The following is a 26,418-nucleotide window of genomic DNA, read 5'->3' as shown; positions in this document are numbered from 1 at the left end:
TATGAACTCGCCTTCCACCAAACTGTTATACATCTAAACCGTGTTACTCACCAATGGTTACCCTGAACATTCAACACATTCCAAAGACTCCATCGGGATTACCCCACTCTCTTCCCCTGATCTGCATAATATGTCTTACACGATTATAGACAAAATTCTATTTATTATTTATCTGTATCTAAATTCCATTTATTATTTGCTATTTGCACATCACATTGCACATTATTTGTATCGTTAGAGTATCTGTGTCAAGGTGAAACCACACCCTCTTTTACATTGTGCATGCATTTAAATTTTCAGCAATTAGCAGACACTTTTATCCAAAGCGACTTACACAACGAGCTGAACACGATGAGCAATTGAGGGTTAAGGGCCTGGCTCAGGGACCCAACAGTGGCAACTTGGTGGTGGCGGGACTTGAACCGGCAACCTTCTGTTTACTAGTCCAGTACCTTAACCACTGAGCTATCACTGCCCTGCATGCACGTTGTGAATGACAATAAATTGAATTGAATTGAAACGTATATATTTATGTTGAATATATAATTATAATTATAGCTATTTACATAAATGGTGTTGTACTATATACATAAACATAATAATAATAAGCATATGAATAAAATGGGATTAGTTAGTTATGTATTATAATAATAACAGTAATAATAAAGATGTGTAAAATAAATAACTATATAACTGTGACTGTAACTGTGTAAAGACGTTGCTAAATAACTGTACATATACAGGTAAAATCTACACAATATGGAATTAGCCCCGGGTGTGCAAACATTTACATAAGACTGTATTTATGGCCATACACCAGACCTAAGTATGTGATTATAAAGCCTACAGTATCCTATAGATTAATGTACAGAGTATGGAAAAGAATCTATTTATTATTTATCTGTATCTAAATTCCATTTATTATTTGCTATTTGCACATCACATTGCACATTATTTGTATCTTTACAGTATCTGTGTCAAGGTGAAACCACACCGTCTTTTTCGTTTACATTGTGCGTGCACGTTGTGAATGACAATAAACTGAATTAAACATATACTGTATATTTATGATCAATATACAGCTATTTACATAAATGGCATTATGTCTATGTACATAGTACTATAATAATAATAAGCATATGAATAAAATGGGACTAGTTAGTTATGTATTATAATAATAACAGTAATAATAAAGATGTGTAAAATAAATAACTATACAACTGTGACTGTAACTGTGTAAAGACAAGTTTAATAACTGTACATATACAGGTAAAATCTACACAATATGGAATTTGACCAGGGTGTGCAAACATTTACATAAGACTGTATTTATGGCCATACACCAGACCTAAGTATGTGATTATAAAGCCTACAGTATCCTATAGATTAATGTACAGGTCAGTAGGGTTCATTCTGATACCCAAAGAGCAAAAATCGTGCTGAGTCACGTTACAGAACGGACCAATCAGATTCCTCGGTGGGCGGGGTTAAGCAGAAAAGCCGCATCCTGACCGAGCGGAGAGGAGCTGATAGAGAATAACGGAGCTGCTGCACACCGGCCTACAGAAGCGCTCAGTTATTATAGGAATAGTGATCTTATAATAATCATATTACAAACATTACCTGATGCATATGATTTAGATGATTACAGTAGAGGATAACAATAGAAGATGAGTAATATACTGCATGCTGCGGCTGAAGTGAAGTGGAATAAGAGCACAGCGGTTAAACGGGCCGTATTTCTTACTGCTGCTGCATACAGTATTAAAACGCTTTATCCCATCATTTATAAACGCCTCTGCCACAAACAACACCCTGAGAGCAAAGACACCTGCACATCTGAACACAACGGCAACAATGGACTGGTAGGATACACCTGTAATATATTTCACTTATGCCATATCATGCTGCATATCGCAGATGTAATGATTCATATTATTCTATTTAATGTGTCTTCTTAATGCCAAATAACCCAAAATGGGTCAAACACTTGATTGTGATGTACAGGTATTACAGCTGTCCAGATGCAATATGTGTATGATTGTAATGTTACATCTATTACAGTTGTCCTCATGCCTTATGTGCATTGCTATAATGTACAACTATTTATTTATCATGTTTTACACACTTTGGTTACATTCATGACAGAACAGGTAGTTACTCATTACACAAGATTCATCAGTTCACAAGTTTAAAGTCAAACACAGTCATGGACAATTTAGTATCTCCAATTAACCTCACTTGCGTGTCTTTGGACTGTGGGAGGAAACCGTAGCGCCCGGAGAAAACCCACGCAGACACGAGGAGAACATGCAAACTCCACACAGAAAGGACCTGGACCGCTTGACCTGGGAATCGAACCCAGGACCTTCTTGCTGCCACTCTTGTACAGCTTTTACAATTGTTCTGATTAATGTCTTAATGCCTTATGCGCATGACTATAATGTACATGTATTACAGTTCTCTTAATGCTTTATGTGCGTGATTGTAATGTACATGTATTACAGTTCTCTTAATGCCTTATGTGCATGACTGTAATCACACACATAAGGTATCAGGACAACTGTAATACCTGTAGATAGGTAGGTAGATAGGTAGATACTTTTTTCTACTTAATTACCTTTGGAATTAATAATGAATCTATCTATCTATCTATCTATCTATCTATCTATCTATCTATCTATCTATCTATCTATCTATCTATCTATCTTTCTTTCTTTCTTTCTGTCTGTATCATCTATCACTGTTGTCCTGATACGTTATGTGCATGATTGTAATTTAATTGTTAGTTGAATTGGGTGAAAGCATCTGCTAAATAAGGTAAATGTAAGGATTGTGCATAATGTACTAGGAACGCCATACCAACAGTGAAGTGTGGCGGTGGAGGCATCATGATTTTGAGATGTTTCTTTGCAAGTGGCACTGGTGCATAGCACACCATCAAAGGAAATATGAAAAAGATATACTGGGACATATTTGAAGGACATTGTATTTCATTGCCCAAAAACTGAGGGTGCTTGCACAACCCAGAAAATCTCCAGACTTTAAAACCATTAAAAATGTATCAAGGATTGGGATAAATAGAAATATTATTGTAACTTTGTGGAATGAAAGATGATTATCAGATAAAAAAAGTCAAAATTACACCACTGTCCTGCAAAAAAAAATAAAAATCCTAAATCACAACAATTTTGCAACAAAGTATTTATATTATTGTAAACAGATCAGTAAATATGATTTACTATATTGTCCTTTTATTGCTGTTCACAGGTTACCATACAGAAGGACAGAACTGCGTCAGATACAGTCTCTGGTCCTGATGACAGTCGCAGATCGCCGGGTGTGGATGCCCGTTTCTTCAAACAGATCCTCTCACTAATGAGAATTGTCTTTCCAAAACTGGCCACTCGTGAACTCGCTTTGCTGTGTTTGCACTCAGCAGCTCTGGTATCTCGGACCTTTTTATCTATCTACGTGGCTGGTTTGGATGGTAAGATTGTTAAAAGCATTGTGGAAAAAGAGCCACGCAGCTTTGTGGTCAAGCTGATAAAATGGCTACTTGTGGCACTACCAGCAACATTTGTCAACAGTGCAATCCGTTACCTGGAGGGCAAGCTGGCACTAGCTGTGCGCACACGCCTTGTCGAACGTGCCTATGCCACCTATTTCGCAGAGCAGACGTATTACCGTGTGGGCAACATGGACTCCCGATTAGCCAACCCTGACCACTCGTTGACGGAGGATGTTGCGATGTTTGCGCAGTCTGTTGCCCACCTTTACTCAAACCTGACCAAACCGGTGCTGGATGTCATCCTGACCTCCTACACGCTCATACAGACTGCTAGGTCTCGGGGAGCTGGGGCTGCCGGGCCCACCATGCTGGCTGGACTTGTGGTATTTATCACCGCCAAAGTGCTGCGAGCATGCTCCCCAAAGTTTGGCCAGCTTGTTACTGAGGAGGCACGCAGGAAGGGGCACCTACGGCATGCGCACTCCAGGATCATCAACCATGCGGAGGAGATCGCTTTCTATAGCGGCCATAAGGTGAGGTCCTGATCTACATTTGTTTGTGATTTAAGTACATCTGGCATATAGGTCCCAGTGTAGGTATACAATTACTGGCTGCTGCCAATCTGCTATGTATAGCTTGTTAGCCTTTCTCAAACCCATTCATTAGAAGAATGGAACCATTATTGCACCTTATCTTCAACAAAGCCGTTTTACCGATATACTGTAGTTATGATATGGTAGTTGTATTGTAGTGACATGGTAGTGTGGGGGGTTTAGATCTGAGTGTATCAAACACTGTATCATTACTGGTACCGATGTTAAAGCGCCTGGATGTTCACCAGCCAAAGTAAGAGCACTGCTCTGTAATCAGAAACCTCACAGAACTGATAAAGGACTAAATGAAGACTCATACACAATGTGCCTGTAAGCAGATCATCCCTAGTCTCCAACTTTACATCTACAAGCTGGAACATGAAATTAATAGAAAGTATGTGGACATGCCTGCTTATTATTTATTTCAGCTGTTTTACCAACCATCACTGCAGTCTTGTATAAAATCAGTTAGATGGATGGACGAACTGATTGATTGATTAGATACTTTATTAATTCCAAAGGAATTTTTTGAAATATAAAGTAAATAATCTGCTTCCATCTTTATGGAAACAGTTTGGGAAAAGTCCTTGCTCCAATGGCCTGAACAAAGCTCTGACCTCAATCCCACTGAACATGTTATAAATTGGAATGCCAATTGTGAGCCATCCAACATCAGTTCCTGACCTTACAAATGCTCTGTTGACTGAGTGGGTACACGTTCCAAATTCTAGTAAAGACACGTTCCAAAACATATGGAAAGTGGAGACTGTTATAGCCACAAGGGGGTCCTTGTAATCAGATGAATGAATAGATAGGTAGAATGGTAGACAGGTAGTTAAACAGATAAGCAGACAGACAGAACGGCAGATACATGAGTAAATGAATGACTCCTAAGTCATTACCCCTGATACACCATTCAGCCATAACAATAAAACCACCTTCTTGTTTCTACACTCACTGTCCATTTTATCAGCTCCACTTACCATATAGAAGCACTTTGTAGTTCTACAATTACTGACTGTAGTCCATCTGTTTCTCTGCATGCTTTGTTAGCCCCCTTTCATGCATTGGTCAGGACCCCCACAAAACCACCACAGAGCAGGTATTATTTAGGTGGTGGCTCATTCCACTACCAACTAGGTAGGAGTGTCTAATAGAGTGGACAGTGAGTGGACACGGTATATAAAAACTCCAGCAGTGCTGCTGTGTCTGATCCACTCATACCAGCACAACACACACTAACACACCACCACCATGTCAGTGTCACTGCAGTGCTGAGAATGATCCACCACCCAAATAATACCTGCTCTGTAGTGGTCCTGTGGGGGTCCTGACCATTGAAGAACAGGGTGAAGGCAGGCTAAAAAAGTAGGTAGAAAAACAGATGGAGTACAGTCAGTAATTGTAGATCTAGTGCTTCTATATGGTAAGTGGAGCTGATAAAATGGACAGTGAGTGTAGAAACAAGGAGGTGGTTTTAATGTTATGGCTGATCGGTGTATCTTAGTGTTTTCACATCCAGCATTGTTTTCTTTTCTTTTTTTCCATGGCGCAGGTCGAGATGCGTCAGCTGCAGAAGTGCTACAAGGCTCTGGCAGGGCAGATGAACCTGATCCTGTCTAAGAGGCTGTGGTACATCATGATCGAACAGTTCCTCATGAAGTATGTGTGGAGCGGATGTGGTCTGGTCATGGTGGCAGTGCCCATCATCACTGCCACCGGCTTTGCTGATAACGGTGAGCTGTATTAGGATTTGTTAATTTTAGTCACCAGGACAGTTTTGAGTTCAACCACAATTTAAATATTTACTTCCTTTATTGTTTTTTTAAAGCTTTTGTGACAGAGGGAAATAGGCCTCATTTAAATTTAAAAGGTATGGACATGAGCAATAGATACTTCATACCTGACAAAGGACATTGAAGGGTCAAACAGTAGGGTGGCCTGCATTGTGGTGATAAGTACCATTGTTCCATTGATCAGGCACCCAGTTCTATGCCGTTCCGGTTCACTGGAGGTTTAAACAGAGGACCATGCATCATAATGTTCATTGCATGATACATTACAACAGCATTCAAACACTGAAGCGTGGGCTTTTACTGTGTGAAAATCTGTTCTTCACAGAACTCGCCAACGGTCAAACACAAGTGTTAGTTAGTGAGAGGACAGAAGCCTTTACCACCGCTCGCAACCTTCTTGCTTCAGGAGCAGACGCCATCGAGAGGATTATGTCCTCCTACAAAGAGGTAAAAACCAAACACGTATGCCTGACCTGGTCTGTGTGTGATGAAGGGGAGGCTGGGTTTAAATGTAAGCAAAAATATTTTAATATTTTAATTTTAATATTCTCACTAACTCAATCATGGAAGCATTTTGGGGTTGCTAGTCCACCTGCCTGGTTTTGAATCACCATACTTAATATGGCCAAAAGTATGTGGATACTTGATTGTAAACTAATTTGATGTTCTGTTTCAAACCAGGGCGGCACTGTGGCTTAGTGGGTAGCACTGTCACCTCACAGCAAGAAGGTCCTGGGACCTCCGGGAGCTCCGGTTTCCCCCCACAGTCCAAAAACATGCAGTCAGGTTAATTGGAGACACTGAATTGCCCTATAAGTGAATGTGTGTGTGTGTATGTTTGTATGTTTGTCTGCCCTGCGATGGACTGGCGCCCCGTCCAGGGTGTTACTGTGTGCCTTGCGCCCATTGAAAAGCTGGGATAGGCTCCAGCACCTCCCCCACGCGACCCTGATTGGATAAGTGGATAAGACAATGAATGAATGTTTAAAACCATGGGCATAAAGCATTTGTTTCTCTCTGCAGCTCTTTAGGGATAGATTTCCACAATATTGGAGTGTGTCTGTGGGACCTTGTGTCCATTTAATCGAATGAGCATGTGTGAGGTCAGGCACTTATCATGGATAGAGGGCCTAGCTTACTATCAACATTTCAATGAATGTCTGAAGTCTTATAGGGTAATAGGGTTATGTACAAGGCAGGCACACACACACACACAAACATTAGGGCATTTCTAGTAGTTCCAAATGGACTGACTGCATGTCAGGAAACCCACACAGACACAGAGAGAACATGCAAACTCCACACCAAAAGAACTAAAACTCAGGCCCTTCTTGCTGTGAGGTAATAGTGCTAACCACTGTGCCAGTGTGCTGCCCAGTATGTAATAAATTTTACATAACTGATTATATTTACCTGTTAGTAATAGCCATAGGCACACAGTAACACCCTGGACGGGACGCCAGTCCATCTCAGGGCAGACACACATACACACACACACACACATACACACACCCATTCACTTATAGGGCAATTCAGTGTCTCCAATTAACCTGACTGCATGTTTTTGGACTGTGGGAGGAAACCAGAGCTCCTGGAGGAAGCCCACGCAGACATGGGGAGAACATGCAAACTCTGCACAGAAAGGACCCGGACCGCCCCGCCTGTGGATCGAACCCAGGACCTTCTTGCTGTGAGGCGACAGTGCTCCTGTTAGTAATAGCCGTAAAGGTTAGTAAAAGGCTCATGTCTAGTGGTTAGGGTACTGAACTAGTAATCAGAAAGTTGCTGGTTCAAACCCACCACTGCCAGGTTGCTGCTGTTGGGCCCTTGAGCAAGCCCTTAACCCTCAGTTGCTCAGTCTATAGTGTATCTGTAATTTAAGTCGCTTTGGATAAAGGCATCTGCTAAACGCCGAGAATGTAAATGAATGTGGCTGAAGTATATGTTGAATTTTTTACCATATAGTGTAAATTGTAATTGTCTGGTTGGTGGAAATATTTTGATATAAATCTAATAAATAAATTCAAAATGACTTGATATTGCTCACCTGTACTGAAAAGTACGGCAAAAAAGCAGGGGAAAAGAGAAAGCAAAAGAGTGACACAGAGTGCACCGGTTTCATTTATTACACCCCGACGTAACACTAATAGTTACCAGAAACCAGAAGTTTGCCTCATGAGTATAAACTGAGCGGAGCTGATTGCATCCTAATGAGAAACTCCACAGAGAGGAAGAAACATTAAGGACTAATGGCGGATGGAAAAAATGAGCTTTGAGATTCCTCACAGTCATCTGAGATCTGCTGCAGGTGGTGTTACAGAGTTCTGCAGTGCTGTGAAAAAGTATTTGCCCCCATCTAATTTCTCGTTTTTGTAAATTTGACACATTTAAATGTTATAGATCTTCCAACTAATTTTAATTTCAGATCAAGACAACATGAGGAAAAACAAAATGCAGCTTTTAAATTATCATTAAATTTATCAATGTCAGGACTCTAAAACCTTTGTTTTGTTACTTTTGAGCCATTCAGAAGTAGACTTGCTTGTGTGCTTGGGATCATTGTCCTACCTCAAAACCCAACTGTGGTTGAGCTTTAGGTCAGGGACTGATGGGAGAAACTTTCCCTCCAGGATTTCCTGATAAAGGACATGATTCATGGTTCCATTAATTATGACAAGTCATCCAGGTCCTTCTGAAGCAAAGAGGCTTTACACCTGATGTAACTAGCCTCATGTATTATAGAAAGTTCCATTTCTGATTTATCAGTACACAGAATATTATCACAAAAGTCTTTGTGGTCTTTTAGATATATAATCCAATTTAGTGCAGTAAATTTGTCTTCTACTGCTGGGGATCCCCGATTATTTGAAGTCGAGGTGTGTATATTGCTGCTCATGCCTCCTTCGACCTGCGCACAGCCAATAACGGAACCCTTTTCCACTTATGCACTCTGCACAGGTGCCTCTATCCGCCAATCAGGGTCCTTACATAGTGTTTGAATACATCGCCCACATATTCCAGTAATCCCTTTCGTGCAAGCACTGCCAATTATGCCCGCTAGATGGCGCCCAGCCAACCGGTGGCAACGCCGAGTTTCGAACCGAGGAGTTCAGAATCTCGGCACTGGTGTGTTAGCGGAATATCCCGCTGCGCCACCTGGGCACCTTTCTTTTAGATTTAGTGGTTTGTGCCTTGAAACTCATTCCATGGATGCCTTTTTATCCAGTGTTTTTTATTGTGGAATCATGTACATTGATCTTAACTGAGGCAAGTGAGGCCTGCAGTTGCTTAGATTGTTAGTCTGGGTTTTATGTGACACACACTGGATGAGCTATGTGTTCTTGGTGAAATTTTGGTAGGCTGACGACTCCTGGGAAGGTTTACCACTGATTCAAATTTTCTTCAGTTGTGAGTAATGGCTCTCACTGTGGTTTGCTGGAGTCTTACAGCCTTTGCAATGGCTTTGTAACCCTTTTCAAACTGATAGATTTCAGTGACTTTGTTTCACATCAGTATTTGATAGTCACCATGTGAGATTCAGTCATGTACAACTGTGTTTGAAGCGACTCTATGTGCTGATTTTTGAGATCTTTTAGGCTGCTTCACTAGACAGATTCTATTTAAATGATGTTTTGATTGAACAGGTCTGGCAGTGATCATACCTGGGTGGGTGTTGATTTATTAGCCAGGGGCAATCACTTTTCACAAAGGGTCAGAGAGGACTGAACAGCATTTTTCCTTTAATAAATGAATCATAATTTGAAAAAATGCATTTGTGTTTACAGTGGTACCTTGAAACTCAACGTCATTTGGTTCTGGGAGTGGCGTTGAGTTGAAAAGGCATTGAGTTTCAAGGTATTTTGTTCCATAAGGATGTATGGGAAACTTGTTAATGCGTTCCATGGTCCCATGGAACTGCATAAATTTTAGGCAAATGTAAAATACACACTGAAATACATTTAAAAAAAAGTTAAAAAACAATAAAAATACTGTAAAACCTGCACTTTAGCTTTACTTCTTTATTGTTTCCTTATACTTCTTAGTCATGGAGATGCTTGATCTTGAAAAACCGTATTCCGTTAAGTAAAGGCGCATTCACATGAGAAGTGGCACAATAGCTTTTGTGCTGCTGTGCCGTTACTTCCTATGGAGTGTGGTGATGCACAAAACTTAACGTGACTTATTGTACTAAAACAACGAGCGACAAATTTTATTAGTGGAGACACTTATGAGCGGTAATAATTAAGAGAAGTTTACTGTTTCTATGTCGTTCTTTTAATACATTAAATCATGTTAAGCTTTTTTAACATTAAGCGTTTTAGACTCTCTCGGAAAAGCTGATTCTCACAATTTCTCAGAACCTCGAGCTATAACACAAGTTTAAAAGTAAAACAGTGAGAAAAATCAAGCTAAACACAGATACATGTGGAGCTTTCAGAGTAGATTTGATGGTTATTCCACACAAATGCAGATTCATCTCATATGCACACTTTGATGATGTTCTACTGCACCGCCAAGCCAAGTGCTGAACAAAGCGGCTGTTCACTGTTAATTTAAAATTAAATAAATAACTATTAAATAAAAAAAGCTGAAGACGTTGAGTTTAAGGTAAACATCGAGTTTAAGGGTACAAATTTCTCGCCCAAGGCCACCGAGTTTCAAAGATTTTGAGTTTGGGAAACGTCGAGTTACAACGTACCAATGTACTTGGGTCTTATAATTTAATAGTAAAAGTAGTTTGATGATCTGAAACATATAAGTGTGGCCAAAATAGAACAACTTGGACAGGGGCAAATACTTTTCCACAGCACTGTATATCAGGATGAATGTGCACATGGTACATAGATGCATAGTGATGCACCATTATCAGTCACACACAATTCTCACACAACTTCCACAATAGTGTCATGCACGGCATTATCACTACAATGTGCTTCAAGTGTTTAAAGTCAAAATGTACCTCAGAAGTCCAGCAGACAAGCCAAGTCAAGTCAGTTTACAGAATCCAGGACCAACAGACCAAAAGCAGACGCTTTTTCATTAACTCAGTTAAAATGTGAAGAGGTGGGCCGCTCAGGTGGTGGAACGGTAAAAAAAACACACGCTGGAACCAGAGCTGGGATCTTGAATACATCGTATCGAATCTCAGCTCTACCTGCCGACTAAGGCTGAGCGGCCACATGAACAACGATTGGCCTCTTGTTCAGAAATGGGCGAGACTAAGCCAGATGTGGTCTCTCTCTCTCATAACTGCTGGCTGATTGATGGTGCCTGTACAGAGGTGAGAAAAGAGTGTTGTCAGGGTGTGTCTCTCCGTACACAACGCTGAGCTGCACCGCACTCGTCAAAGTGTAGGTGATAAGATGCATACGGCTGCTGCAAACGTGTCGGAGGGGGCGTGGGTTAGCTTCGTTCTCCTCAATCAGAGCGGGGATCGTCATTGGTGGAGAGGAAGCATGACGCAATTGGGCAATTGGACGCGCTAGAAAGGGAGAAAAAGGGGAGAAAATACATGAAGAAAATATATATGAAAAAAAATGTGAAGAAAATGTTAAAATGTTTTATTTTATTTCTAAACACTACATGACAAATCGGTTTGGTATTACAAAATAAAATTCATGTTGGTCTTTTCAATGTCACATACAGTAAAGGTTGTGATCAATTTTATATCACTCATCTCTGCTTTTGTCTGGACGTTTGGCATTGTGACACGAAGCAGTAAAAGCTGGATAAGTCACGAACAGATGAATTTAGCCTCATGTTCTGTTGGTGATCTGCCTCTCTGATGATCTAACCTCACCCAGTGATTAAATCCACCATCTGCTGAGCAGCAACAATCAGTCCCACTCACAGATGCTCAAGCTTAAACATCCTGCTGTCCTATTGGTCAGTTTGGAAAGAATCCATGAGTCACTGAACCACAATTATGGGTTATTCTAAACTCAATGACATATTTATATTGTTCAAATTGTTCAAATTATCATATACACTGATCAGCCATAACATTAAAACCACCTCCTTGTTTCTACACTCACTGTCCATTTTATCAGCTCCACTTACAATATAGTAGCACTTTGTAGTTCTACAATTACTGACTGTAGCCCATCTGTTTCTCTGCATGCTTTTTTAACCTGCTTTCACAGAGCAGGTATTATTTAGGTGGTGGATCATTCTCAGCACTGCAGTGACACTGACATGGTGGTGGTGTGTTAGTGTGTGTTGTGCTGGTATGAGTTTTTAAACAGCAGCGCTGCTGGAGTTTTTAAATACCTTGTCCACTCACTGTCCACTCTATTAGACACTCCTACCTAGTTGGTCCACCTTGTAGATGTAAAGTCAGAGACGATCGCTCATCTATTGCTGCTGTTTGAGTTGGTCATCTTCTAGACCTTCATCAGTGGTCACAGGACGCTGCCTATGGGGCACTGTCGGCTGGATGTTTTTGGTTGGTGGACTATTCTCAGTCCAGCAGTGACAGTGAGGTGTTTCAAAACTCCATCAGCATTGCTGTGTCTGATCCACTCATACCAGCACAACACACACTAACACACCACCACCATGTCAGTGTCACTGCTGTGCCCACCACCCAATTAATACCCGCTCTGTAGTGGTCCTGGGAGAGTCCTGACCCTTGAAGAACAGCAGGAAAGGGGGCAAAAAAAGCATGCAGAGAAACAGATGGACTACAGTCAGTAATTGTAGAACTACAAAGTGCTTCTATATGGTAAGTGGAGCTGAAAAAATGGACAGTGAGTGTAGAAACAAGGAGGTGGTTTTAATGTTATGACTGATCAGTGTATATATGTATAGGTTTGTTTGTCTGTAAAAAAGTAGATGCCCCCCTTTCCTTTTCCACTTTGGTTATTGCATATTTGTCACCCTGAATGATTTTAACTCATTAACAAACACGTAACTACACAGTTTGTAAAATAATATTTGGCCATTTATGTGTGTGTGTGTGTGTGTGTAAATATGCAAAAATATACAAACTACATTTTGTCTTTCCCAGTGCGCATCTGCCTCTGCAGGTTTATAATAATTACTATCTAATATAATATATATAATAATTACTATCTAATGAAAAATGTTGTTTTGAATTTTGATAAGTTCTGGTTTAAGGTGATCTGATCCAGCTGAGTGACCTCGTCCTGTGCTCTGCAGGTCACTGAGCTTGCTGGATACACAGCCCGTGTCCACAACATGTTCCTGGTGTTTGAGGAGGTACAGAGGGGCGTGTACAAACGCTCTATGGTCTCTGCAACGACAGAAACGGGAGAGAAGAAAAGTGGTGCCCGGCCTGAGCTGCACATTGATGGCCCTCTAGAAATTAAAGGTACAGATCTGAAAAATCTTATGGACATTAGTGAGGAACACTTAAAGTCTGTTTTATGCTTTTTAGTAGGGTTTCTAAAAGCTGACTCAAACTACTGTTTGAACAGTAGGATGATTGAAGATTAGTGGAGATCAGTGGTTGGGCACAGTTACAGAATATTGTCCTTCTGTCCTGACATTTATGGTCAGCAGAGGGGGCATGGAGGTGCAGATGATTCCTCTTAAGTTTCTCCTAACTGACAATCACCTGAGTTTATCACGGTTTCTTCCTCACAGATTTGCCGGCTCCTCTGTTGGCAACCTGCTCTCATTTGGAACTGGGCTCAGTTCGGTCCAGTTTTCCACCAGCGTGTGATGCACAGTACTCAAAATTCAGCCGGTGTCATCGCACTTTCTGGCTGAGTTACAGCAGCCGATGAGAGAGTGGGGTGTGTGTGTTGGGTGGGGTGCCACTGGTTTATTGCAGTCCTGGTTTGTTCTGGGTTTCCTTTTTTTTCTTTTTTTTCAGAGAACTAGGTTGTCGCAGTCACTCTGAGCAGCTGGCCATATTGTGACAACCTGCGACATCCTTAATTTCTGCTCTGTCCCTTTTCTAACCACTTTCTCTGTTGTAGACTGCAGATGTTTATGTGTTTTTCATTAGTTGCTTTAGTTTAGTTCTTTTCTTTTGGCCACTACTTTTATTTTCCATTTACTCTTTATGTTTGTAGCTTTTAGCCACAGTCATGTTCTACTTCTAGTCATGGTTAGGCATCCAAACTGGGTTTATTTTCAATTCTTGAAAGTGCAGGGCTTCACCTGCCTGCTCAGTGGCGAGGCACGACCCACCCATGCTCTGACAAAAATAAGAGAGATATTTACACACATTTTACAGTATGAGATAAGCTGCTAAGCAATACATGACCTAATGAATTTAAAAAATGCTTCAAAAATTGTGTCTTCATCCAGCTTTGAAAGGTAGTGTCAAATAGCATTGTATAGGATGCAGTAAGTAAACACACAATTAAATGTGTACCTGTATAGTAACTGTAGCTGATAACATCAGTGTACACCGATCAGCCATAACATTAAACCCACCTCCTTGTTTCTACACACACTGTCTATTTTATCAGCTCCACTTACCATATAGAATTGTAGTTCTACAATTACTGACTGTAGTCCATCTGTTTCTCTGCATGCTTTGTTAGCCCCCTTTCATGCTGTTATTCAATGGTCAGGACTCTCCCAGGACCACTACAGAGTAGGTATTATTTAGGTGGTGGATCATTCTCAGCACTGCAGTGACACTGACATGGTGGTGGTGTGTTAGTGTGTGTTGTGCTGGTATGAATGGATAAGACACAGCAGCGCTGCTGGAGTTTTTAAACACCTCACTGTCACTGCTGGATTGAGAATAGTCCATCAACCAAAAATATCTAGCCAACAGCGCATCGTGGGCAGCGTCCTGTGATCACTGATGAAGGTCTAGAAGATGACCAACTCAAACAGCAGCAATAGATGCGCGATCGTCTCTGACTTTACATTTACAAGGTGGACCAACCAGGTAGGAGTGTCTAATAGAGTGGACAGTGAGTGGACACTGTTTTTAAAAACTGTCAGTGTGTCATGGTATGGCTGATCAGTGTATATGGCAGTAGTATTTGCAAAACTGAAGGTAATGTTTATTTGATCATCTCTCAGTTACAGTGCTGTACTTATATGACAAAAAGCTGTCCATTATCAGAATTGCATTAGTTAAATGGGCCTCCAGGGACAGTAACTGTATCTGTTGCTGTGGTTGAATTGTGTTTTCTCTTTGCCCTCCCAGTATACAGCTTCACACATTTCACTGTCTCAGGAATTGTATTTAACATACACTGTTTATCTTACTTTACTGGACATTTATTCCATTTTTGTTGTGTTGTTATTTGGGTATTTCATATTAAAACATAAAACAGTGTCAAGCTGTATATTGGGAAGCCAAAAATAAAGACCAATACAACTTGCCTTTAGAATATGTAATAATAATATTCTTTAGAATATGTAATAATATGATTTCTGTCTGATTTTGTGCTTTTTTTAGGCAAGGTGATTGATGTGGATAATGGTATAGTGTGTAAGGATGTGCCTATCATCACTCCAAATGGGGATGTTGTAGTGTCCTGCCTAAACTTCAAGGTAAGATAAATGGCATGTTGTATAAAAAGTAACTACAATGCTGAAAGTTTCAGATGTCTGCTTCACCCAAAATCTTTACCTACACTTCTTCTTGTTCCTCAGCCTTTGTCCTGTTTTTCGATTACGGGGTCGGCATTTCCGGCTTCTTCCCGTTAGGGGTCGCCGGCGGGATTTGGCACAGTTTTTACACCGGATGCCCTTCCTGACACAACCCTCCGGGCTTGGGACCGGCACTACAATGCACGGGTTTGTGCATCTAGCGGCTAGGTACCTTTAGGACAATTCAGTGTTTCCAATTAGCCTGGTGGCATGTTTTTGGACTGTGGGAGGAAACCGGAGCGCCTGGAGGAAACCCACGCGGACACAGGGAGAACATGCAAACTCCACACAGAAAGGACCGCCCCACCTGGGGATCGAACCCAGGACCTTCTTGCTGTGAGGTGACAGTGCTACCCACTAAGCCACCGTGCCGCCCCAAATCCTTACCTACACAATATGACCAAAAGAGTCTGACCATAAGCTTGTTGGACATCACATGTCAAAAACAAATAGTATTAAAACAGAGTGACCTCTTTGTGATTGTTTCAGCTATAACAACAGCCACTCTTCTGAGAAGGCTTCTCACAAGAGCCTTCTCAGTATGGCTGTGGGAATTTATGTCCTTTCAGTCAAAAAAGCATTTGATGTTGGTCAGGAAAGTCTCAACTGATGTTTCTTGTTTATTCCAAAGCTGTTCAGAGCTCTGACCTCAGCTCCACTAAACAAACGAATACAACAACAAAGGTACACTAGACCCTTGACTTACGAATTTAATTGGTTCTGAAGGTTCCCAAACCTCCCTAACCCTTCTAATGTTTTGAATGGTCTTTTTTGTTATAAATACAAGTATATTTTCACTTATATCTTAAATTATAGAATAGACATTACTGTAATAAACAATAATAAACAACAATACACAGTAGTACTGTACTGTACATAAACACACACCACATTTCAGTACAGTACGTGTGCTGTACCATACACCATAATACATTTCCTTCTTTTTTAAATAAAATGTATCTACCAGAAACAACAACTCTCATATTTCTCTATTATTTCCTTCTTTATTTCAATAGTGTTGTATTTTGTAGGTGCACGAAAGAAAGAATACTTTACTCAGCGATTTTCTTCTTCTCTCTCAACAACATAGTAATAGATTCAATTTCTCACCACTATGCTTTCTCTGCACCTTCTTTGAGGCCATTTTATTAAAGAATTTTACAAAATATAAAGAAAACACTAAAAAAACACTGTCCGCTCTCTGCTCACTGTATATATATAGAGAGAGAGACGCTCGGAGACAACTTGTTCGTGACGTCATGTGTTTTGCGAATTTCGGTTCGTAATCCGAAATTTGTTCGTACGTTAAGTTGAAAAAGATCGTAACCCAGAATGTTCATATGTTAAATCGTTCGTAACTCAAGGGTCTACTGTATTTGTATTTGTTTGTTCAGTAGGGCTGAGGTCAGGGCTCTGTGCAGGCAGGGGCGGAGCCAGGGGGTGGCCAGTGGTGGCCATGGCCACCATAAATGAATCTTCGGCCACCCCTTCCCCCCCCATCACCGGCCCCCCTAAGGACGCAATTTAACAGCGCACCTCAAAGAAGTAGTTCTCCACCAAAACAGTGCAGTAATACACTCGACATAAATGTAAACCACCAACACAATTACAGAAGTAGTACTACTTAGTGCTACTAGTACTACTATTACTATTTAGTAGTATTTGTGGCGAGCTACGAGTAAAGGTAGCTCTGTGCGTTCCAGTGTTGCCAGATTGGGCGGTTATCCACCTAATTGGGTGGATTTTGTTGGAAAACAATTTAATAGCAGTTAAATAACACTTCTATTTAAAAGAATATATTCCGTTTTAGGAAGCTCCAGCATTGTAGAAGGCTATTAAAAGTAAAGTCTATTTTCAATGCTGATTTGGCTTAATAGTGTTGGTCAGTCTGTATCATTTTGTTTTCCATGCATTCACACTAGCATGTTCTGGGGTTCAAATGAGTCTCATCATTACACACAAGTTGGCAGCCAAATGATAAAGTATTGCAAAGGAATATCTTTGAAATTCTTCCTCATAATGTTAAGGTTATAGGCTATATTTTGGTTTTTCACTTGTCAGAGAAAATGAAGAGAAAAAAAAGCTTATTATTCTTCGTGATGTAATTCTACATGGCACTTACTGCCTGTATAGGTAAATGAGTGAGTGACCACATAAAAAAAGGTATCAGTTTCTGTGCCACCCCTGTCTGGCCACCCCTATGAAAATTGTCTGGCTCCGCCACTGTGTGCAGGTCTGAGTTTCTTTAAACCGAGATTTTCTTCATGTCTTATTAGAGCTTGCTTTGTGCACTGGGGTACAGTCATGCTGGAACAGGAAAGGGCCTTCCCTAAGCTGTTGCTGCGAAGTTAAAAGCATAACATTTCATTTATTTAACTGATTTATTACACCAGTTAGCAAGTGGTGTGGCTGAGAAACATGAATTCAATAATTAGAAGAGGTGTCTTAATATTTTTGTTCATATAACGTGCACGCGTCACATGCCATTGTACCCGCATGTAACCAGACTGAATAAACACAGTTATAGGAATAGTGTGTTATTACAAATGCTCAAATGTGTGTGTTACGTATTTAGGTGGAGGAGGGCATGCACCTGCTGATCACCGGACCTAATGGCTGTGGAAAGAGCTCTCTCTTCCGAATTCTCAGTGGTCTCTGGCCTGTGTACGGGGGTCTGCTGTACAAACCTGCTCCACAACACATGTTCTACATCCCACAGAGGTAAGACTTCCCTGACACGCCCTCTCACACAGCTCTTGGAGAAATCTTAGCAAGCCAGCCACTTCTGGGTAGATTCACCGCTGTTTGCTGCGCTGTGGTTCTGTGGAGTCATGGAGCTTTAGGGCTGGCTTTGTAAGCCTTTCCAGAATAATATGTTTTAACAGCTTTCTTTTCTCAGTAGTTCCAAATGTTTTGTTAGATTATGGCATATTGGTGCCCAAGTGGCGCAGCGGGATATTCCGCTAGCACACCAGCACCGAGTTTCTGAACTCCCCAGTTCGAAACTCGGTGTTGCTACCGGTTGGCTGGGCGCCATCTAGCAGGCATAGTTGGCAGTGCCTGCAGCAGATACTAATTGGCCATTGTATCTGCAGGGTGGGGGGCGGACTGTGGGTGGGTCTTCATATGCTGTGTAAGGACCGCGGAAGAGACGCCTGTGCAGAATGAATGGGCAAGAAGAGGAGGGCTGTGCAGAATGAATGGGCAAGAAGAGGAGGGCTGTGCAGAATGAATGGGCAAGAAGAGGAGGGCTGTGCAGAATGAATGGGCAAGAAGAGGAGGGCTGTGCAGAATGAATGGGCAAGAAGAGGAGGGCTGTGCAGAATGAATGGGCAAGAAGAGGAGAGCTGTGCACGTGTCAAAAGAGGCGTGTACAGCGACGTGCTCTCCTCGGATGCAATCTGGTATCTCTCAGCAGAGGAAGACAAAATTGAGTGCGCTAAATCGGGAGGAAAATGGGGAGAAAATGCATGAAAAAAAATAAAATAAAATAGATTATGGCATATTGTCCCTGTAAATACTTTATGGTGACCTTTTTACTTTAGATTCTAGATGAGTAGGATTTATATTTTACAAAGCTGATCATTTGCTTGCACATTGAAATTTGTTCTTTTGTTGATTTAGTAAGCAATGGGGCAATTTATTTACAAAAAAGATGATATGGGAGTTGAATAACTTTAAATACTCTTCATACCCATTGATTATGCTATTGGATCTGATATTAAATTGATGTAATTGCCATTTTCACCATCAGTGTACATTTAATTACCCATAATGATGAAGAGGTTGAATAATTTAAAAAGTCTTTTTTCAAATACTAATTAAAAATCAAAAATATGGAATTAATGCTTATGAGGCATGTGATTATTAATCAATAGCAACTGAATTATCAATCAATTGCGCCTCCGTGCCCCCTTTGCTGACCAAAATGGCATGCAGAACATGAACTACTTTAGAAGATAAGCCACATTACAACCTACTTAATTTGCTCCAGCATCTACCTACATTTTAAAAGCCTGTTTGAATATACACCGATCAGGCATAACATTAGAACAACCTCCTTGTTTCTACACTCACTGTCCATTTTATCAGCTCCATTTACCATATAGAAGCACTTTGTAGTTCTACAACTACTGACTGTAGTCCATCTGTTTCTCTACATGCTTTGTTAGCCCCCTTTCATGCTGTTCTTCAATGGTCAGGACCCCCACAGGACCACTACAGAGTAGGTATTATTTAGGTGGTGGATCATTCTCAGCACTGCAGTGACACTGACATGGTGGTGGTGTGTTAGTGTGTGTTGTGCTGATATGAGTGGATCAGACACAGCAGTGCTGATGGAATTTTGAAACACCTCACTGTCACTGCTGGATTGTGAATAGTCCACCAACCAAAAATATCCAGCCAACAGCGCATCGTGGGCAGCGTCCTGTGATCACTGATGAAGGTCTCAAAGATGACCAACTCAAACAGCAGCAATAGATGAGCGATCGTCTCTGACTTTACATCTACAAGGTGGACCAACTAGGTAGGAGTGTCTAATAGAGTGGACAGTGAGTGGACACGGTATTTAAAAACTCCAGCAGTGCTGCTGTGTCTGATCCATTCATACCAGCACAACACACACTAACACACCACCACCATGTCAGTGTCACTGCAGTGCTGAGAATGATCCACCACCTAAATAATACCTGCTCTGTAGTGGTCCTGGAAGAGTCCTGACCAAAGAACAGGGTGAAAGCAGGTTAAAAAGGTATGCAGAGAAACAGATGTCAGAAATACAGGCAGTATTGTAGAACAACAAAGTGCTTCTATATGGTAAGTGGAGCTGATAAAATGGACAGTGAGTGTAGAAACAAGGAGGTGGTTTTAATGTTATTGCTGATCAGTGTACATTGCTTGTATGTTGTTGAAGGAGTGTTAGCAGTCTGATGTCCATTCGAAGTTACAAAATCTAGTAAATCTATATGGGGTGCAATAACAGTAGCAGCATTTTTAGAAACCCCATACAGTAGCCAGCCAAACATCACCCGAATGTTTTCTTTGATTGGACATTTACATTTACTTTTTCATTCATTAACACAGACACATTTACACTGTGTGAGATCCGCCTGTAACTGAAACTAGAAGATACTGCTGACAGGAAACCAGACTTCTCAGTATTTAAATATTTAGCACATCCTGCAGCCACACTTACACATAGCACTACAGAGCAATAAATGTTCAATGTGGAACTAATACATTTTCAATATAATAACAATAAATATTATACTAATAGAAATAAAATAATATTTATCGACTGTATGGTCAAAATATTAGGACGCCTCTTTTACTTATTTAATTAATGTGTTTCAGCCACAACAATTGCTGAGCTAATAAATCAGTTATATAGAGGAAATTAAATGCTTTAAACTTAAGGAATGGTTTAAGGAAGGCACTTTTTTTTGTTCCTGTGTTACTGTGCTTCTGTGCACAAAGCATGCAGAAAATCTTGATTTAAAGAAATCCCAGTGTCCTGCACAGAGCCCTGACCTCAGCCCTACTGACCAGCTCTGGAATGAACTGGAACATCATCTCAGACTTTCTTGACTAACATCAGTGTTCAGCCTTACAAATGTTCTTTTGACTGAATGGGCACAAATTCCCACAGACATATTTCAAGTCTTGTGAGAAGCCTTCCTCAGAGGAGTGGCTTTTGTTCTGAGCTGAAAAGAACAAAACAGCTTACAAACAGCTTTATACCAATCAAGAAAAAACAACAATGTAAAAGGAAAACAACCATTCTTTTGTCATTTGCATATTGTATGTATTTTATTTCTGCATTTTCTCCCAATTTAGTGTAGTCAATTTGTCTTCCGCTGCTGGGGGATCCCTGATTGCAGTCGAGGTGGGTATATTGCTGCTCACGCCTCCTCCAAGCACAGCCCTTAGCGTAACCCTTTCTCACCTATGCACTCTGCACAGGCGCCTCTCTATCTGCCAATCAGGGTCCTTACACAGCGTTTGAAGACCCCACCCACATAGTCCGGTCACCCCGCCCTAGCAGAAACGTGTTGCTGCAGGCACTGCCAATTATGCCCGCTAGATGGCGCCCAGCCGACCGGTGGCAATGCCGAGTTTCGAACCGAGGAGTTCAGAATCTTGGCGCTGGTGTGCTAGTGGAATATCCCGCTGCACCACCTGGGCGCCATCAACAAAAATGTATTTTTTAAACACAAATTAATTGTAGAAAATATTTAGTCAATGTTGGGCAGTTGGGTTGTGCAACTGTAAATTATACTTAGCCCAATCATGCTGTGATCCAGGGTTCAAACCCTCAGCGGTGCTATTGGCCGGTCGAGCGTTTGCATACAGACATGATTGGCTATGTTTAAGGGAGGATGGTTGAGGCCCTGTAGTTTCACAGTGAAGCTGGATTATGAACAAGCCTTCACCAAACCGTAACTACAAAATTGGAATTATATTATTTATTTTCTAGAACTGCTTGCAAATACCTGTTAGCAATGGTAGTTGTGAAAAGACATGAACTGTTAATGACTGTAGTGTAGCAGGTATTACACTTAACATCTGTCTGTTTTCTTACTGTATTACACACCTGTGTTTAGGCCTTACATGTCTATTGGGACGTTGCGAGACCAGGTGACCTACCCAGACTCTGTGGAGGACATGTACGAGAAAGGCTACCGGGACAAAGACCTGGAGGATATTCTGGATATCGTCAACCTCAAACACATCGTTACCCGTGAAGGAGGTACTCAGTCTACCTCACAGTTTAAAAGACTCCCTGGTTGAGAATGTCAGTCCTCCAAAGTGGGACAAGAGCAGAACTTACTTTTTTCAAAAAGTTGTGTGCTAGCACACAATAATGACTATTTTCACTTTTCTGAAATAATTAATTGAATGGCTGTTTGAGGTTTTTTTAATTTAACAAAGCAATGCTTTGTCTGTGCCTCTTCCCCCTCGCCCCAATGCACTCCTGCCGAAATGGGCCAGTCTTTCTTATGTAAATCCTGGATTAAAAACAAGCCTCACTCAGACTCTGTTCTGACCTGCATACTGATGCTGCTTTTCTGCTATAATTGATGTACAGACTTTTCCACTACATTCACCATGCGATTTTCCAAATATAAGTGATTTGCAAGTATTTGGACACCTGACCATAAGCTTGTTGGACATCCCATTTCAAAAACAAATGGTATTAAAATAGAGTGACCTCTATATGATCTTTTTAGCTAGAACAACAGACACTTTTCTGAGAAGACTAACAAGAATTTAAATCAGTGGTCCCCAACCACCGGTACCGGTCCGTGGGTCATTTATTTCCGGGCCGCACAGAAAGAATAAATAATAAGAGATCACTACAAGAGCAAATAATTTTCCAAAACTCCTCGGGTGTTACTGTCTTCAATCACCACTAGGTGGGAGCAGCATCTCATTGCAGCGAAAAAAAACTCAGGATTCACTCTGATTTTCCATTCTATAGTTACTACTTTAAATCCTCTCGTGGCGGTCCATAAAATTATATCTTATATGAAATCAGTCCGTGGTGAAAAAAAGGTTGGGGACAGCTGCTTTAAAGTATGTATGTAGGAATTTGTGCCTGTTTTTTCAAAAGAGCAAGTGTATGGCTGGACGTTGAGTTGCCCTGTTCCAGGTGCCTGCCTTAAACTGGTGCCACAAATTGGAAGCATAAAGTTTACTTATATTACAACTGTTGGGTAGCACTATCACCTCACAGCAAGAAGGTCCTGGGTTCAATTCCCAGGTGTAGTGGACCCTGTCCTTTCTGTGTGGAGTTTGTATGTTCTCCCCATGTCTGCGTGGGTTTGCTCTGATAGTTTTGGTTTCCTCCCACAGTCCAAAGACATGCAAGTGAGGTGAATTGGAGATACAAAATTGTCCATGACTGTGTTTGACATTAAAAACTTGAATTGATGAATCTTAACTATCTGTCCTGTCATGAATGTAACCAAAGTGTGTAAAACATGATGTTAAAATCCTAATAAATAAATAAATGTAACACCTGTTCGCATTTGCTGTGGCTGAAACACAATAATTCAGAGATTAGAAGGGGTGTCTCAATACCTTTGTCCATATAGTGTACATTAGACATTAATGTAAACTTTAAAATCACCTTTTTAGCTTGATCCTTCCTCATTTGCATATGTAGAATACAAGACTTTGGGTCCGTTTGTGGGTCTCTAAGAACATGACACGTAACTTGCGTGTTTAAGCTTTAAACCAAATGCAAGAACCGTGTGTACATAAACACATCTGGAATTGTTTGCAGGCTGGGAGGCAGAGGTGGACTGGAAGGACGTACTGTCAGGAGGAGAGAAGCAGAGGATGGGCATGGCTCGCATGTTCTACCACAGGTACGACATCACAAGCTTAAAACATCATTGTGTTTCTCATACATGTACTAAAATCTGGGCCTTTTTCTTCAGGCCTAAGTACGCCCTGCTTGATGAGTGCACCAGTGCTGTCAGTATTGATGTGGAGGGCAAAATATTCCAGGCTGCAAAGGATGCTGGGATCTCCTTGCTGTCGATTACGCACAGGCCATCTCTATGGTGAGATTTCTAGTTACTCACTGTTTTATTAAATGTGTTAAATAAATATACAGAGACTTTTTGTACACTTTATTGATAAAGTTTAGGAGGTCGGATTGAGATGGTTTGGGCATGTGCAGAGGAGAGTTCTATGTATGAGGGGATGACAAAGAGGAAGGTTATGGATGTGGTGAGGGAGGACATGCAGGTTGTTGGGATGAATGTGGAGGATGTTCAGGACGATGCAAGATGGACACCAACGGCCTGCTGTCACCACCCCTAACAGAAGCAGCCAAAAGAAGTAGATTGTGTTGTTTGATTTAGGATTTAGAATGGATCAAACTGGCCTTTTAACATCAATTTACTCTTAATTACCAGTAATGACAACATGTTTAAATTTTTTTTTAATTAATCAAAATGTGGGCTGCTCAGGTGGTGCAGCGGTAAAAAAAAAACGCTGGAACCAGAGCTGGATCTCGAATACATCGTATTGTATCTCAGCTCTGCCTGCCGGCTGAGGCTGAGCAGCCACATAAACAACGATTGGCCTGTTGTTCAGATATGGGCGGGACTAAGCCGGATGGTGTCTCTCTCTCTCATGACTGGTGCAATTATGACCTCTGCTGGCTGATTGATGGCGCCTGCACAGAGATGAGAAAAGAGTGCTCTCAGGGTGTGTCTCTCCGTACACAACGCTGAGTTGCACTGCACTTGTCAAAGTGTAGGTGATAAGATGCATACGGCATGCTGCCCACGTGTCGGAGGGGGCGTGGGTTAGCTTTGTTCTCTTAGAATTTTTTTTTTTATTAATCAAAATGTATTCAGACTCTTGGCTTTGGCACTACAAATCTTGGTCAGGTTCATTCTGTTTTCTTTAATTACTCCTTGAGATGTGTCCACACTTAACTGGAGTCCACCTGTTGCAATTTGTTTGTTTATTAGGATTCATGTTTTACACTTTGGTTACATTCATGACAGGAACGGTAGTTACTCATTACACAAGGTTCATCAGTTCACGAGGTTATATCGAACAGAGTCCTGGACAATTTTGTATCTCTAATTCATATTTTATATTCATATTTTCATACATATTTTTTTCTGTAAGCTTTCATAATTGTACTCAGAAGTAGCACTACTTATGGGCAAAAAGCTTACGATGAAACTCTATACCCTTGTTTTTGTGGACAGGAAGTACCACACACACCTGCTGCAGTTTGACGGAGAGGGGGGTTGGAGGTTTGAGCAGTTGGATACGGCCACTCGGCTCTCTTTTACTGAAGAGAAGCAGCGTCTGGAGACTCAGCTAGCAGGCATTCCAAAAATGCAACAGCGACTGAATGAACTGTGTAAGATCCTGGGTGAGGATTCGGTCCTGAAGACCACTGAGCCCAAAGAGGATGAGTTATAGGTGAAGGTATACCTACACCGACAGTGAAACTGAGACGCACATCTGACGGTACTACTGCAGTGTTACATGTTCATTTCAATTTTTTATATCATTTTTGAATGTATGATAAATGAGATTTTAGTTCAGGTTTAGTATCAGGTTGTATTTTTAATTACCTCAAAAAACATCATGGTGGCGCAGCGGGATATTCCGCTAGCACACCGGCACCAAGTTTCTGAACCTCTCGGTTTGAAACTCGGTGTTGCCACCGGTCGGCTGAGTGCCATCTAGCAGGCATAGTTGGCAGTGCCTGCAGCAGATACTAATTGGCCACCGTATCTGCAGGGTGGGGGCCGGACAATGTGTGGGTGGGTGGGTCTTCATACGCTGTGTAAGGACCCTGATTGGCTCTCCTTGGATACAATCTGGTATCTCTCAGTAGTGGAAGACGAAATTGAGTGCTCTAAATCGGGAGGAAAACATATTAATAAGTATCTCTTTTATTTTTATATATATTTTTTGCATTTTTCTTTTTTTATTTTCTAATAAATTCAATTCTAAGCACCCTGGCTTGAGACCCTCACTGGTAGAGGAGGGCTGCAGATGCCATTCAGTTCTGCCATATATGGAGGACCATACTGTACTTTATGTATTCCTCTGTCCTGACCAGACTGCTGGAGTTCCCATGCAGCTGCAAGGAGGTGTATATCCATCTAGCAAAGGAATATTATTATTTTTGCAGCTTGTACCCACAACCTTGTATTCATCATTCACAGTTCATGCCTATAGGTGAGGGCAAAGACATAAAATGACCAGCCCACAGAGCTTTGTCCTCTTTTTTGGTGTTTTTTGGGTTACCCTAATTTCCAGAAACTCTTTTAGTCGTTCATTTACAAGCTCACTCCACAGTAAATGTGATACACATACCAGACTTGGCACAGTTTTTATGCATGATACCCTTCCTGACCAACTCCTGTTTCTCAGTGCCAGC

General features: G+C 41.1%; 1 protein-coding gene across 2 annotated transcripts; it reads left to right on the top strand.

The window, feature by feature from the left end:
- Window positions 1-1,543: 1,543 nt before the first annotated feature.
- On the top strand, window positions 1,544-26,418 carry LOC134324957 (ATP-binding cassette sub-family D member 2). 2 transcript variants are annotated; one of them, XM_063006931.1, is made up of 11 exons: window positions 1,544-1,865; window positions 3,286-4,044; window positions 5,660-5,840; window positions 6,226-6,347; window positions 13,062-13,233; window positions 15,295-15,389; window positions 18,064-18,209; window positions 22,094-22,239; window positions 23,779-23,863; window positions 23,936-24,061; window positions 25,229-26,418. In XM_063006931.1, exons 1-11 carry the CDS (start codon window positions 1,671-1,673, stop codon window positions 25,446-25,448), a joined length of 2,247 nt encoding a protein of 748 aa, XP_062863001.1. In that variant the 5' UTR covers window positions 1,544-1,670; the 3' UTR covers window positions 25,449-26,418. The 2 variants fall into 2 exon arrangements, with proteins under 2 accessions (XP_062863001.1, XP_062862992.1); XM_063006922.1 differs by having other exon boundaries at window positions 3,283-4,044.

Source organism: Trichomycterus rosablanca, chromosome 1 (genome assembly GCF_030014385.1).
Source record: "Trichomycterus rosablanca isolate fTriRos1 chromosome 1, fTriRos1.hap1, whole genome shotgun sequence".
Taxonomy (NCBI): Eukaryota; Metazoa; Chordata; class Actinopteri; order Siluriformes; family Trichomycteridae; genus Trichomycterus; species Trichomycterus rosablanca.
This window is presented reverse-complemented; position numbering and strand designations above follow the sequence as displayed.